The following is a 15,812-nucleotide window of genomic DNA, read 5'->3' on the forward strand; positions in this document are numbered from 1 at the left end:
CCACCTTTTAACAGCTTTTAATTGGAGAGTTGAGCCAAACAGCACCACACAGATGACAAGCTAAGCTATGAGGCTTCAGAGATGAAGAAACAAGCCTTTGGCTAAGAGAAATACCAGGTTGCGAGTAGCTAAAAATCATAATCCAATAAGGTCTGATATGGAATCACATGAAATGTCTGAAAATCTTCCTGAAAACAATCTGAATTGGAAACAGAGACTAGGTCTGGAGACGTGTGTTCAAGACTGGATTACGTTCCCAGTGAAGTGCACAAACTTGGACAGCCAATTTCTGTAGGTATCTCTCTCCCCTTCTGCAAATTAAGATGCTACGTAAACTTCCTTTAGTTCTAGAATTAAAAAAAAAATTCAGCCAACATATCCTGAGTACCTACTACGTGCAAGGCTGTGCAGTTAGTGTGATCATTCTGAGTACTCACGTGTGACCCAATCTAGAGAAAAATTTGCTTTTTCCTTTCTGGTACTGAGCCCTGTGGGAACTTGGGGCCTATAATCAAGAATTCAGTATGTATCAGTGCTTATTTTGCTCTAGGGAATTTAAATATTTAATGGCTATAGACATAAAGAATTACGAAAAAAAAGATGATTGGAATGTTTTGTATGGATAAGGCATTTTAAAGCTTAAGGCCTCTTTTGCCCTCTACAGAAGCGTGTAGCAGAGGCTATCAGTGCCTGGCAGCTGCACCCTAGGCCCACCTCTGACTTGAGCTACAGCTGGGCAGGCAGCTCCATCCCACCTCAGGGGCCCTCACCTCTAGGGAATGACCCCCAGCTAAAGGGGGGGACTGACTAAATGCCCCCGCCTCTGCCCTTGGAGGTGACTTCTGAGGCACACTCTCCACGGCTTCTCAGAGGTGTCCAGCAGGACCGGCCTTGGTTTCCCGCAGCAGGAACACATCCTTTACCGCTTCCTCTCTTCTCTGTCTGTCTCCCCACTTCCTCACTCTTGCTTCTGGGAATTACCTACCCTGTAAACAACCCACATCCACGTGCCTGCCTCAGGCTCTGCTTTTAGGTGGATCTAAACTACAGCACTGCTCTTCCTAAAACAGCTCTACCGGAATCAACCTACCAGTTTCAGTTCAGTAAGATTGGGGGAGGATGTTAGAGCAACCTGTACCAGAAAAACTGAGATGATCTTAGCTTAGAAGTAGGATGCCCTCACCCCAAACACACACACAAGCAGTAAAGCTATGACATTAGGATCATTGGAATGATCCTGTTAGCTGTCAGGGCCTGGGGCAAACTTACTCTGGGTACCTGTATCTCCCTAGTTACAATTTCTAAAATACATCAATTATGTATTCAAATGGCATATCTAAAACACTGACGCAGTAAGCATTTCAGGATTAATCACGGCTCCCGAATAACTGTTGGCTCGTTTTGGCAGACTCCTTAGATCAACTCCCAAACAGCCAACGATAAAGAAGGCAGAGAAGATGCTCGCGTGAAGACTCGCAGCCACGTAGCGCCGTACCTGGTCTGCCACTTTTCCAAGGATTCTCCTCTCTCCCGAGGGAGATAGCAGTGCTGCTGGAATTCATTAGCAAAGAGAACGCAGTCATGACGCGCATCCTTCAGGAGGTTTCGCAATTTGTTATACTGTCTGTGACACAGAGGAGAAAAATAAATCTAACATCGCAGGTACTCATCTACCGCCAGCTCCTGCTAAGAATCACAAAAGATGGGGTATTTTAGAGCAAAAGATTGATTAGTTAAAACTCAAGAAGGCTTTATTTACACTGGCCTTAGCGTGTGCAGTGCTACTGGGCTGCGTGTCTCAGTTCTGCCTGCTGGAATGTGCTTCGGCAGGGCCTCGTTGACTAGTGTGCAGATCAAACGCTCCCCTCCCCTTTCCCCTTCCGAGGCTTCCGGCCATTTATTGTGTAATTATAGACCCTGCCCCACAGAGCCCCCTCTTCAGAGGCCCGCAGAGGACACAGAGGTTAGCACTTTAATTTTGTACCTCACTTTGTTCTATAAATGGCATTAGGCATTAGCACATTTTATACTTGCCGGCAGCCATAGAAAAGGACGTGTAAGGTAAATAAGCTTGGGGATTAATCTGCGAATTTTATTTATGCAGCCATCACATTTACACGAGTGAGGGCTAGCTTCATCTGCTAGGTAACTAACAGAAAGTTTCAATTTTTCCCATGGGGAGGTCCTTCCAGTAATGCCAGCCAAAGTCGCAAAGCAAATACGCAGTCTTGCATGGCTCAGCCTCTAAGGAGGGCTTTTTAATAGTCTAGGTGATATGAAACACAGAAAATATTCAGTTATTTTAAAGGAAGTCAATTGTTCATTTAAAAATGGATTGATGTTAAACCAGATGTTAAATTAACATATCAATTATCCAAGGCAGATGACTGGCATTAATATAACAAAATTTGTGCCCTTCCATTCCCACCTCCAACCTACCTCTATGGATTTAAAAAAATGAGTCTTTTCATTAAAGCAAAGGGAGAACTCTCCAACTTATCTTCTAAATAAATGCTAACCACCAATATCTGTGTTGTCTCAACACTTCATTAGAAAACAAGGAAACACTGATTTTAATTTCACAGGAATTCTAATTTTGAGCCATCTTGAAAAGAATCATCAAGTAATAGCAACTTGTAAAATTTCCTAAGAGACAAAAAGATTGTTTCATTTCTGTGAATGGCAGCTTTCCTTAACAGAATTCCACTTGTGGAAACAAATTTTTGCCGTGCCACAAAGTGCCTAGAACATATTAAATCGGTAATTTTCCTACCTTCACAAAGATACACGTAAAATCATTTTTATTTTAATTTTTCTTGGTGAGGAAGATCGTCACTGAGCTCACATCTGTGCCAATCTTCCTCTGTTTTGTATGTGAGATGCTGCACAGCATGGCTTGATGAGGGGCGTGTAGGTCTGTGCCCAGGATCCCAACCTGCGAACCTCGGGCCCCGAAGCAGAGCGCGTGAACTTAACCACTACGCCACAGGGCTGGCCCCTTGAAGTAATTTTTAAACCTCTCAGACTACGCATAGAGGAATCCACACCACCCTGTTAATGATGGTTGTCTCCAGTAAGGCAAAGACTTTCTGCTTTACACATTTCTGTCATGCGTGAGTGTTTTTTCAAATGAGCACTTATTTGTCAAGTAATAAAAAGATTTTAGAAGAGGCTTCATAAATATCTGTAATTTATTATTTCAGAGAAGACACTGAGAAACCGTTGCCTGTTTTCTGACCCTGTCCTCCCTAGTTCTTGCTCTTTTTGTCGCCCATCCTACTCTATACGCCCCTAACAAAGCACCCGAGCTCAGTGCCGCTGTGTGTTTACATACTAGCCCCCTTACTAAACATCCTTCATTCAGCACGTATTCACTGCACTCCTTCTATGCATCAGGTCTTTTCTCCACTGAATGCCCCCAAGGGACACCAGCTAGACATCCCACGGCTGCACTTGGGCAGCAGTCCTGCTCATGGGGACACAGCAGAAGCACCCATTCTTCAAAAAAATCAAAACTAGAACTACCTTATGACCCAACAATCCCACTTCTGGGCAGAGAACCCAAAGAATTGAAAGCAGGGTCTCCATAAGATATTCGTCCACCCAAGTTCATAGCAACGCTATTCACAATAGCCAAAAGGTGGAAGCAACCCAAGTGTCCATCGACAGACGAAGGGATAAACAAAATGTGGTGTATACACACAACAGAGTATTATTCAGCCTTAAAAAGGAAGGAAGTTCTGACACATGCTACTATATGGATGAACCCTGAAGATATTATGCTGAGTGAAATAAGCCAGTCACAAAAGGACAGATACTGTATGATTCCACCCATCCGAGCTATGTACAGGAGTCAAATTCCTAGAGACGGAAAGTAGAATGGTGGTTGCCAGAGGCTGGGGGAGGGGGAAATGGGGAGTCAGTGTTGAATGGGTGTAGAGTTTCAGTTTAGAAAGATGAAAAGAGTTCTGGAGATAGATAGTGGTGAGGGCTGCACAACAATGTGAATGTACTTAATGCCACTGAATTGTACACTTAACAATGCTTAAAATGGTAAATTTTATGTTATATATATTTTACCATAATTAAAAAAAATCACTATGTTAATTGACAAAACAAAATAAAACAAAAAACAGAACCACCCATTTCAGTGGGATAAGTGCCCTGACAGGAAGAGTGCAGGGTTTGACCAGGACGTGGGAGGGATGGGGAAGGCATGTGGGAGGAAGGGACACCTGGGACCTGAAGGACGAATGACAGCTGATGGCAGACAGTATGCTTTGTCTTTGCCTCTTTGGTGCTTAACCCACAGCAGGCACCCAGCAAACATTTTCCAAATGAGTAAAGGAACCCACAACCCTTTGTGACAACAGTGATCCAAATACCACACGGTAACGTCTCGGAACAAACCCTGGCATTTTTAGAACCCAGTGACTCCCTTGCTGAGCTCCACACCCGTCACCGCATTTGTTACCACACCCGCACTTCGGACCCAGGGGTTCTCGAATCCTGTCCTCCCCAAAAACTGATGTCCCACCAGCCAGACCCAGGGGGTTTACCACCAAATGAGAGTAAAGACAATCCTTCCCAATGTTTAGAAAAATATACAACTGAACAAAAAGAATTTTCTCCATTTTAAGTTTCACTCCCATAAATTTTCCTTAGACTTTAGTGTGTGCTTCCATTTGTCAGCTCCCTATCAGCCAGATAAAACAAATGAACAAATGGCACAGAATATTAATGGAGAAAGCGGAGACGAACAGCGAATCACTCTGCGTGTGACAGTCGGGTTGTCCTGTAGGCCTGGGCTCATGGCTATAATTTAATAGTGTACACACACCACACAGTCGTATTTTTTGCCACTCAGGGTTGGTGGTGCATATGATGGAATGAGATATACGAGCATCCTGCATGGAGCCGGCAAAGAACATCATGGTGCCTTGAACAAGTTTGGCCTAAATGATAGGAGGACAACAGATTCAGAGAGTCAAGTTCAATCAAATTATCTTAAGTTTTTTAAAATTTCCGTCTTACAGACGAGTAGAGAGAGTAGAGGAAACTCTACTTTCCCTGAACTGACTTAAGTCTTTTCAAAATTTCCATTATCCAAACATCTCAAACAATTTCTTAGGGGGACAGCTAAACATACCTTCTTTAGATGGATTTTTTGCTATTTTCATTCAATGACGGCCTTACGTACAGATGCAACGTCCCTTCCCCTGCTGACTGTACTCTTTGGGGATTGGAAGTGGGTGGCCCTAAACCAGCAGGGAGATGCACAAGGAATGAGTCCTGTATCCAACATTGCATTTCTTCGACCAGTTTTCGCAGAGCCCTGGTAGGGTCTTGTAAACTTGCTTTCAGAGGTCCTTGAGTTTCCCACAAGAATTTTAAAAGTTTGTTTCCATTTATAATATGCAATAATTTTTAAGACATTTTTAATAGAGTATATTTTGGACAAGCTGAATGACTACCTTCTACCTGCAATGCCATTTGGTGTCAGTGCCCGACCTTTTGGAGTCTCAAGGACACCTAGACTCATGACCTCCACCCCTCCCCCTCAGACCTCCTGCAGCGTTCCCTCGCTATCCAGTTCTGTAAGCTAGAAACCTTTATCCCTGACACCACCTTCTCTCTCACCTCACTTACCTAAATCCATTACTAAGCTCTCGAGATTTAAAAAAAATAACAGCTTTACTGAGATACAATTTACATACCATAAAATTCACCCTTTGAAAATGCACAATTTAATGGTTTTTAGTATAGTCATAGAGTTATGCAACCATCACCACTATCTAATTCTAGAACATTTCATCACCCCAAAAAGAAACTTACACCCATTAAGCAGTCACTCCTCACTTCCCCTGACCCCCAACCCCTGGCAACCACTAATCTACTTTCTGTCTCTTGGATTTACCTGTTCTGGGCATTTCCTATAAACGGAACCATACAATATACGATGTTTTGTGTGGCTGGCTTCTTCAACTTAGCATATTTTCGAGGTTCATCCATGTTGTAGCATGTATCAGTACTTCATCCATTTTTACGGCTGAATATTTCATAGTGTGGATAAACATATTTTCTGTAACCATTATCAGTTGTTTCCATTTTTTTGCCTACTATGAAGAGAGCTGCTACGAGCATTTGTGTACAAGCTTTTGTGTGGGCATGTTTGCAGTTCTCTTGGTCACATATTTATGAAGTGCTATAGATTTTACTTACTAAACAGCTCCTGGAAATGTCTATTTCTCTCCTTCTCTAAGCTACCAACATCTCCTATCTAAACTAAAGCAATAACCCCTTCTCTTCTTTTCTCTATGCCTCTTCTCTACTGGCCTGGTAATCTTTCCAAAATAGCAATCTGATCATGTTATCCCACCCTGTTACAACCCTTCACCAACATGCTGAGGTCCATGAGGCCCAGCATCCAATCCAGGGCCTTCTTTCAGGTCCTGAGCATGCCACATTCCTCTCCCCATGACCTTGCATGGCAGTTTCCTCGCCTGGAAAGCTTTTCTCCTTCCTTTGCCTGGTTTACGCCTACTCATCCCGAGAGCTCAGTATAGGCAGCTCTCCCAGGAAAGCCCTTCCTCGTCTCCCCAACTAGTTTCAGCTCTCCTGGAGCCGCACCTTCAGCACACTTGTCACAGTGCAGATCTCCATCTGCTTGTGCAATTACCCGATCGCTGCCTGTCTCCCGCTCAAGACCATGTCTGCTTCTGTTCACCACTGCACCCTCAGTGAAAGCACGGCCTCTGGCACATTAGTCTCTCAATACATATTTGTTGAAGAAAGGAACACCTGAATATATGAATGAATGAGGTGGACAAGACAGCCTGAAAGAGTTATCAAGTGACCCCTCATTAAATAAGCCTTTGAGGATTGTCAGATGGCAGCATGTGTGATTATCCTGAACAATTAAAAACCTGAGGGGCCGGCCCCATGGCCCAGAGATTAAGTTCATGTGTTCCACTTCAGCAGCCCAGGGTTCGCCAGTTCGGATCCTGGGCGCGGACCTACACACTGCTCATCAAGCCATGCTGTGGCAGCGTCCCATGTAGAAGAACTAGAAGGACTTACAACTAGGATATACAACTACGGACTGCAGCTTTGGTGAGGAAAAAACCACACAAAAAAGAGGAAGATTGGCAACAGAGATTAGCTCATGACCAATTTTCCTCACCAAAATACCCCGACATTTTTCATACTGTTTTGTACAATATGAGAACAGGCATTGCTATTATTGAAATCAAATTAAAAATCATATTAAATACAGAATCAGATTAGAGGCTATGACTTTCTATTGTTAAACTCAACTCTGGTGATTTCATTTCAGTAAAATAATGTTATCTGTCACTTTAATGTTCATTTGCAGTCTTCTGATTTTGTAGCTTTGTTTATTTAATCTGAAGATTCAATTTGGTTTTAGGGTTGTATTAAATACTTAAGCATGAGGACCTATACCTAGATTTATGTTTAAACATGTTAGAGTAACAATACAATAAAATAATTTAAATTAATGCTGGGTGTCCATGAGAATTTTTTTCTCTTAGAAACAAAGCTGATAACATTACTCATGTTGAGTAACACTGACATATTGGATGGAGAGTTAGCTCATGTGGACCCCAGATCCTCTCTAAACCCGTGATAGTCTATGATTACAGTCTTATGTTACACACTGAGAAACTGAGGCACGAACCATGAACTTTTGACACTCTGAAGTTACACAGAAGAATTCAGGAGGGGGTCAAAAGTAGAAAGCAAGGCATCCTTACACCAGACACTGACCAGATGAGGTATTTCAACTGACAAAGCTTTCCTAAGCAATAACACTCCTAAAAGCATATCAAATAGGATGAATTATTTACTAGCATCTCAAAAATCTCCAAGGAAGGATTGAAAGACAAAATGTTCCCCAATACTAAATGAAGCAGAACACCACAGAGCCTCTGCTAGGCCACATTTGGTTAAACCTAAGAAGTCAAATCACTTACGCTTAACACTATGGAGGCCAAATTAATAAAGCAAATCTGGATGTTATATAGTCTATGGCTATCATCAATTCTAAAGTTAGCTTTCCACATATGACACTTTCTAGGGTTTAGGTAACTTTGGTCATTGAGCTGTTTTAACCTGTTTCATCAGCTGGTTGCTTAACAGGTAAACAAAACGCCCAGTCCCAAACCTGCCTGATTCCTTTCTTGTCTTTTCTTCCTCTTCATCAATCACATTCATTATCTTGTTTTAAGACCAGTCTCAAACCTATTTTCTTCACAGGGCTTTCTGGCCTAATTCCCACACCCCATATTTACTTCTGCACTTTGCATGGTCCACATTAAATTATCTTGCACATGTCCAAGGTGTGTCATAATTACCTTCTTGCTTCTTGCGTCTAACCCCAATAAGACAACAGGTTTGTTAAAGAGAGGGATTAAGACTTCTTTTTCTAACTCCAGAAAGAACTAGGAGCTCAAAAAGTGCTTACCAAATAGGAAAACCAGGGTGTTATCATATGGGTCTATTTCATAACTCTTCATCTTTAGTTTTCACATTTAGTGTATTCAGAGACATGGTAAAGCAATGGAAAACCAATAGTTTTTCATCAAGTTAAGTATTTTTGAAATGTTCAGGAGAAAAAAACATTTAAATTTCAATTCTTTGCTTTTGAATGTCTCAGGAATTGGTTTTTAAAACAACCCTTAATATTAAAAATATGTTAGAAAACACAAGTTGAAAAGGCTCAGCAGTGTGTTAGCAATCCAAATGATAACAACAAATTGATTTTAGTAGCAGAAATTGAAATATGACACTTGGAGCAGCATTTAAACCTAGATATGCATAAACATCTATATCTTCGTGTCTGAACGAAATCAACTTCAAGCTCATTTAAAAATATTCTATCTGAAAAACCTGCACCCAATCTAGATAAACGCACATTTTTTTGAACTGAGCATACGACGACAACTTATCATTTTCATATACAAATAAACATACTTCATCTTTTACTACCAAGGTCTGAAAAAAACCACATTTAAAAAAGAATGAACACATAGTTTCTGCTTTTTAAATAACTTGGAGTGTTAAGAGGTTGAATATATAATTCTAATATGCTGTTTCCATACAGTCCTTAAGTTCAAATCATAAATCTTTCCCAATGTTAAATGAAGCAAAACCGCTTTGTGGAGCACAGTGGGCCCTCCATATCCGCGGGTTCCGCACCCGTGGTTTCAACCAACCGCGGATGGTACACGTACGTACCCTGTTCATGATCCGGGGTTGGTTGAACCGGCGGTTGGTGCCGGAACCAAACCCACACTGACAGCGAGGGCTGACTGCATTTGTTCAAAAGGTGAACAACTGTTCTTCATTGAGGTACAAGGCAAGCATTTTAGACTGATTTCAATCAGAAATCTTTTGTTTAGCAAATACAGTTTACTATGGTTGGAAGTTACACCAGTAATCTAAAAATAAAACAAGTTAATTCTGGTTTCACTGAATAAATCACTACAAGTACAATTTGCATGCACAATAAAGGAGTCTAAAATTTAAAAAATACTCTTTTTCCCAAGGGGGAAAAAAGTAAGCTTCTGAAACAATGTATCTATAAATAAGATTATACAATATGTGTTACCAACAAGAAATAAGCAATAACTCTGCTATTATAAAAATGCAAACCAAAGGCCAAGAACCTTAAATTCCACATTTTGGGGACACTGCAGTTTACTGATTTTCAGTCAGATCTTTTAGCCAGGTGTTGAAATAGAAATATAAAATGTTACTGTGTTCCTCACTAGCAAAGAGAAGACCAAATTAGTTCAAAAAGTCCTTTCTGACAAAATAATGAATTCTTCCCTTCCCCCTCCAACGAGTGACTTTTTCCAAAGGGGAAATGAAAATCTATGCCATAAGTAAATAAATAAATAACGCAAACCAGATACCTCCGGCCTCTTTGATGCTGCACAGCTTGACAAGCCGTTTGCATGAAAATAATCCCCTTCAATTCCGCAAACTCAAGGATCTCCAAGTAATCTTGAACAATTTTCCAATCTGGGATCACATAATGAGTCACGTCACTAGACAAGAGTTTCCCATCTGAAGAATAATCCAAAATGAAAGAGATTAGATGACACTTGCAAACCTGGTTTATTTACTATTTCAATGTCTTGGGGCCCCGGTGTGCAAAATAACTTCCAATCTTAACTACACGGTGAAGTTTTTAAAAGACAAGATCAATCTACTTTGGTAGAGGGTCAAAGTTCAGATAGATTCAGCACCTTCATGTTTCCAAACTGCGAGAAATAAAAGCTCAACGTGGTTCATGGTGTTGCCAGTGGAGAAGGGGATGAGTGATTTTTTAAAACAACCAAATCGTCAGCACAACCTGAACATTTCTCTAACTCGCTGACATACACTCACATTCAAATGGGGCACCCCAAAATATACATGTTAACCACTTGTTTACGCCCAGCAATTTCAAGTCGGTTCTGTCTCAAGTTTGTGGACACGCTCAGAAGTCTCCAGGGACCAAAAAGACGGAATTGACTAGAAAAGATGTTCAGTGCAAGGAAGGGCAGTGGTAGGGTTTCCACCCCGCCCGTGCGTCAGGGGAGCTGGGTGGTCAAGCTGTAACTAAAACCTTCACCTTAACAGAAGCTGAGGATTCCAAATACTCGCTGACAAGGACCACCACGCTCACCTCCCACCAGGGGGAAGAGATCCAGGGACCTTCCTCGTTAAACCGGCCACCCTTGCGGCCTAGAAACCGACTGGGGAAGGTCTAGGGCACAGCAGCCCCAAGCCTAACTTCCCACGACCTTCCTGTACCACGAGGGCCCAGACCGTTCACAAATCCCGCATGAAGAGGGCCGTCCTCTTCTGAGGGGCACGACGTCTGAGGCATCGGCGCTGGCAGGTCAGAATATTTGTGGGGAGCAAAGCAATGTCAAGAGGGCGCCACCAGATCGCGTGCCGCCTCTCACTGCAGGGCCAACAGCTCAGGACCTCCCCATTTCGCCACCACACGGTGCCGGGGACAGCGGCGGGCGGGCTCCCTCGGGGCAGGGGGCGCCCGGCTCTCGGCCGCCTCGACGTTACGGGCGGGCCCGTGGGGGCGTCCGCGTGGAGGCCCCGCAGCAGCGACCAGGCCCGTCTCCGAGGCTCTGGAGCCGCCGGCCCCTCGTTCCCGGCCCGCAGCCGGGCAGGGTAAAGCCAGGGCGGCGCCGCGGGCCTCGCGCTCCGCCTCGGGCAGTGCCCTTCCGCCTCCGGGCGGACGCTCGACCCCGGCCCCGCCGCCCTCACTCCGCCCGCCCGGCTCCCTCACTCCGTCCGGCCGCCCTCGCTCCCGGCCCGGCCGCCCTCACTCCGCCCGGCCCCCCTCACTCCGCCCGGCCCCCCTCACTCCGCCCGGCCGCCCTCGCTCCCGGCCCGGCCCCCTCACTCCGCCCGGCCCCCCTCACTCCGCCCGGCCCGGCTCCCTCGCTCCGCCCGGCCGCCCTCACTCCGCCCGGCCCGGCTCCCTCGCTCCGCCCGGCCGCCCTCGCTCCCTGCCCGGCTCCCTCGCTCCGCCCGGCCCTCCCCGTTGGGCCCTCACCGCTGCGGCAGGCGGCGGGCCGCGGGCAGAGCGGGCTGTTGCAGGGCACGCTGGGCCGCAGGTAGTGCTCCCGCACGATCCGCAGCGTGCGGCCCCGGAAGGTCCTCAGGAGCAGCACTTTCTCCCGCTTCTGCAGCATGCTGGCGGCGCTCGGCCCGCAGCGCTCCGGCCCCGCGAGGCCGCCCCGAGCGAGCGGCCGGGAAGCGGCGGGCGCGGCGCGGCGGCGGCGCAGGCGAGGCCGAGGCTCCGGGCCCGCCCCCTGGGCCAGGCCGGCCTGGGCTACGCGGGCCCCGGGCCGGGCGGCTGCCTGAGCGCTCCGGGGCGAGCGGGGGCGCCGAAACCGCGGTAACGGCCCCGGTCCCCGCGTTGAGAGCAGGAGGAGGCCCGCGGGATGGGAGCTCCAGCCCTTCCCCGGCCGGCGCCCCCACCCCGCCTCAGTTTCTCCCCTCCCACCATTGCTTGAGGGCAGCGGGGGATGGAAACCACTCAAAGGATTTAGGGGAGATAAAGATATATGTGGAAGCTAGTGTGTGTAAAGTCTTGTGAAATAAGATTTGGTGCAACTCTAAAGGATTATTATATTTTGTTTCTACCCCCAGGAAATGGGGCTGCTGTACTAATATGGGTAATTATTAACGTTTCCTGTTGGTTTTTCTTGCTGTCTCTGAAAGAGCTAAAAGATTAAGCAAGTAAGCCAGCGACTCTGCCCGCCCATTTTTTTCCCTTAAAAAAGTTATATTTATTTTTAATTTCATGTATTTTTAATCCATATAAAAATGCAAACGATGCAGGTAAAATGAAGACCAATCCCTTCCCTTGAGGTAAACACGATTCAACCCCAACTTTATGGCCTTTGCAGCTTCTGGCAGAGGATTCTCCTTTAAAGTTGTTGGAGGCACATGGTTTCTTCTGAGATCACACGCTTGGGGTTGGACAGAAGCCACAGTTCTTCGAAGCACTCAATGAAGACTTTTAAGCTGCACCAGAAGCTTTGTGTACAAGCATCCCATTTAATTTCCACAAGTCAATGGAGTTGGGCATTATTATCCCCATTTTACAGATGATGAAACGGGATTTGGGAGGTTAAGAAGCCAGAGTTACCCAGTTATTAAGTGGGGGAATCAACATTCAAGCCAGAATCTGGCTGAACCCAAGCAGGCTCTTAACTAATTACTGGGCTATTCCCAGATGAATAAAATACAGCTCTTGTATCTCAGGAATTTACAGTCTGCTTGTTGAGCTCTGGTTAAGGCAGCTCAACCAGCTGGCTAGGAAGATCAAAGCTTCCTCTTACTCTGAAGTGAGCAGAACTAGGCTGTCCTGTTGGATCACTTACTTTAGGGGAACATGTTAAAAAGAGTTATGGTCCCTCACTCATCGTATTTTTATGTCAAGCTATCTGCAGCCCGGGATGATATGAGTGAGATCCGAGACAGAACTGCACAAGCTAGGAAAGCGTTACAGCGCTGGTTCACAGGCCAGAGCATTAGGAGGGCCCAAAGGCAACCAACTGTAGGGGAGGCCTGCCTAATTCAGGAGGTCAGTGCAGGAGGCCCTCCTTGATTCAGGTCAGTTCTAGAGATCCCAGAGGGCGAACCAGTAACCAAATTTGTGCCTTACATAAAAATACTCCAGACAGCTGCCTACAATTCCCTGCAAAGCTCACCCATTTTCATTTTTCTTTTACTTCTGATTGTATGCCCTTAACATCTCTCTAGCATTTTGTAGCTTTAAACTTTCTCTGAATTGGAACTAATTATCTTTTAAGGAAGAGAGTATGTCTGGGGCGCTATTGAAAGTTGATTTTATCAGTATTTAAAATAATCCAAGGTCCGTCAAACACTTCCTTTGCTTGCATTGAGGCCATAATGTACAAATTACGTTCTTAAAAGCATGATCCTTTAGTTCTTGGAACTCATGATCTAAAATGGACAAGAATGTCTTTTTGTTGGTTGGTTTGTTCACAGACCATCTGATGCCTCTTGCATGAAAAAAAGATTTCTATATCAATCAGAATAAACTAGGTTATGCTGCGGTGATAGACAACTTCAAAGATCCCAGTGACTTAAAACAAGATGTTGCCTGGGTGCCTCGAGGCTCCATACTGTGTTGTCCATCTCCAGGACCCAGGCTGAGGCGGACAGTCCTGTGTAATACTGTTTGCTGTTCACTGGCAGAGAGCAAGAAGACCTTTAGACAGCCTTACACCAGCAGTTAAAAGCTCAGTCCAGGAGTGATACATGTCACTTGTGCCTGTTGGCCAGAGCTAGTCACATGACCACACACCCAACAAGGGGAGTGGGTGGGTGAGAGAATGGGCATGGGGGTGGAGAGGTGGGGAATGCTGGCAGGAAGTGCATTCCCAAGTCATAGCCTGAAGGCATAGTGCTGAAACCCTTTGGCAAATAGCATTAGTGTCAAACCCCTTAGTCCTAAATCTGTCTGCTCTGCCGTCACCTTAACGCTTGTACCTGTGAATATTCCAGCTCAGCGTCTTCTTGGGCATTCTACTGCTCACCTCTTTTTACATCCTTGCCCCCCTCCCCAATAGCCCCAATGAGCCAAGCATACATCACACATCACCTTATTCCTTATCACAATCCCTTAAGGTAAACATGTGATTTCTTGCGGCAGAGACTGGCTCTCTGATCACTGAATGCATGTCCTCTTTTTCTCTGGGCACACAGATGAACCACATTTCCCAGCCTCCCTTTTGCACACAGATAGGTGTGGCCACAGAATGTAATGGCACCGTTTCCAGGTCTGGCCCATAAAAATCTCCCACAAACACTCTTCTTTCCTGTTCCACCAGCTGGGTGCCAAAGCCCAGGGGATCTTGGAAGCCAGCACTGAAGACAGCAGACCCCCTTCCCCAATCAACTTGGGTTCCAGAAGGACTGTGCAGAGCAGGACCCTGCCTCCCCACCCAAGAGCATGCACAGGGAACTCTTGTAAGGGGAAATAAACTTTCGTTTTAGCAGCTAGCATTACCGTAATTAATACACCCCCACTGTTCAAAGGAGATTAAGAAACTTGCTGAAGAGTTGCCTTCTTGTTTAAAAACCCCTCTGGACATACTAAACATCCTGATGCAGCTGCTTGAGGATTCTACAGCAGTTCTAAATCGTGCAGTCCTCTGGGAGGTGGGAGAGCGGCAGTGGTCTCCGGTGCTCTGGTTTGGTCTGGGCTATGGGGCCACAGCAGTGCCACACTGGGAAGGAGGCTTGGCGGCTGGCATCTCTTTTCAGTTTTCCCTTTCTTTGCCAGTCCAAGTGCAGATGGACAGCCTGGTGCCCAGATAGCAGAGTGCTGTGACAGCTTTCAGCCCTGTGTTGCAGATGGAAAACCCTGATTGTGGCTTGGTTTCCCTGGTGCATGACTGCAGTCTTCTCCAGGCTGAGCAGCAGCGGCGCGCTGCCACTGCAGGAGTTTGTAGCGTCTGCTGCGTGCCTTTTTGCAGATGCACTCTGGGAGTGCAGACATCAGCAACCACGGATTATAACCAAAAGTTTAGCCTAGAGAGGGCGGGGCATCTTTTCAAAGGGCTAAGAGGACAGGGAGGTTAAAGGTGTAGAAGAAATTCTAGAAGGTGAGCTCCAAAGGCTAGAGTGGATTACTGAAGCAGGCTTTGAAATATTGTCTCTATTTATTTACTTACAATAGTACAGCACACTTGTTGCCATGCATTCCAACAATACTGAAGTATGCCAAGTAAAAACGTTGACATCCACTCCTCCCAAGTAATTTACCATTGTTGATAGCTGGTATGCATCTTAGAAGTCTTTCAATATAACCCAAAGTTTGCAACTTTTTGAAGAGCTTGTCAATCTATGCAGTATCAGCTAATTACAGCTAATGTTTCTCAAGCTTTTACGAGGTGCCAGGCACTGCTCTAAGCACTTTTTCTGTTTTCTCATTTAATCCTCAAAACAATGCCTTGACTATGATACTTGTTACTGTGGGGACCTGAAATTGGCCACCCCAAGATATGTCTCTTTGGCATCAGGATTATTTGAGGCTCCTTGCTTTTGATAAACTGGGACAGGCAAGGAGGCTCTGAGGAATGGAACTTGCCCTTTGTTAGGACACATTTACGTTTGTAAGGTAATCTCTATCTGTAAAAGGTGCCTCCCTCTCTGTACCAGGAAGAAGAGAGGCGATGACCTTCTCTCTAAAAACTCTTAATCAATACCAAAGGCAAGGACATAAAAATCTGCATTTT

The 15,812-nt window shown here is 45.3% G+C and overlaps 1 protein-coding gene across 5 annotated transcripts in view; it reads right to left on the reverse strand.

Moving 5' to 3' along the window:
• DIS3L (DIS3 like exosome 3'-5' exoribonuclease) overlaps positions 1-11,851 on the reverse strand; it is a 28,047-nt gene extending 16,196 nt beyond the window's left edge. Inside the window, exons 1-3 of one of the 5 annotated variants that reach the window (XM_070623136.1) lie at positions 11,591-11,851; positions 9,939-10,092; positions 1,496-1,624 (exon numbers count right to left, since the gene is read on the reverse strand). In XM_070623136.1, coding sequence (XP_070479237.1) covers positions 1,496-1,624; positions 9,939-10,092; positions 11,591-11,729 — 422 coding nt within the window. In that variant the 5' untranslated portion in view covers positions 11,730-11,851. Of the gene's footprint in view, positions 1-1,495; positions 1,625-9,938; positions 10,093-10,274; positions 10,436-10,642; positions 11,264-11,590 lie in introns of those variants that run through there. The other 4 variants (XM_008522656.2, XM_008522653.2, XM_008522655.2 and 1 more) reach the window with 4 other exon arrangements.
• Positions 11,852-15,812: the final 3,961 nt, after the last annotated feature.

Source organism: Equus przewalskii, chromosome 1, assembly GCF_037783145.1.
Source record: "Equus przewalskii isolate Varuska chromosome 1, EquPr2, whole genome shotgun sequence".
In the NCBI taxonomy this organism is placed as follows: domain Eukaryota; kingdom Metazoa; phylum Chordata; class Mammalia; order Perissodactyla; family Equidae; genus Equus; species Equus przewalskii.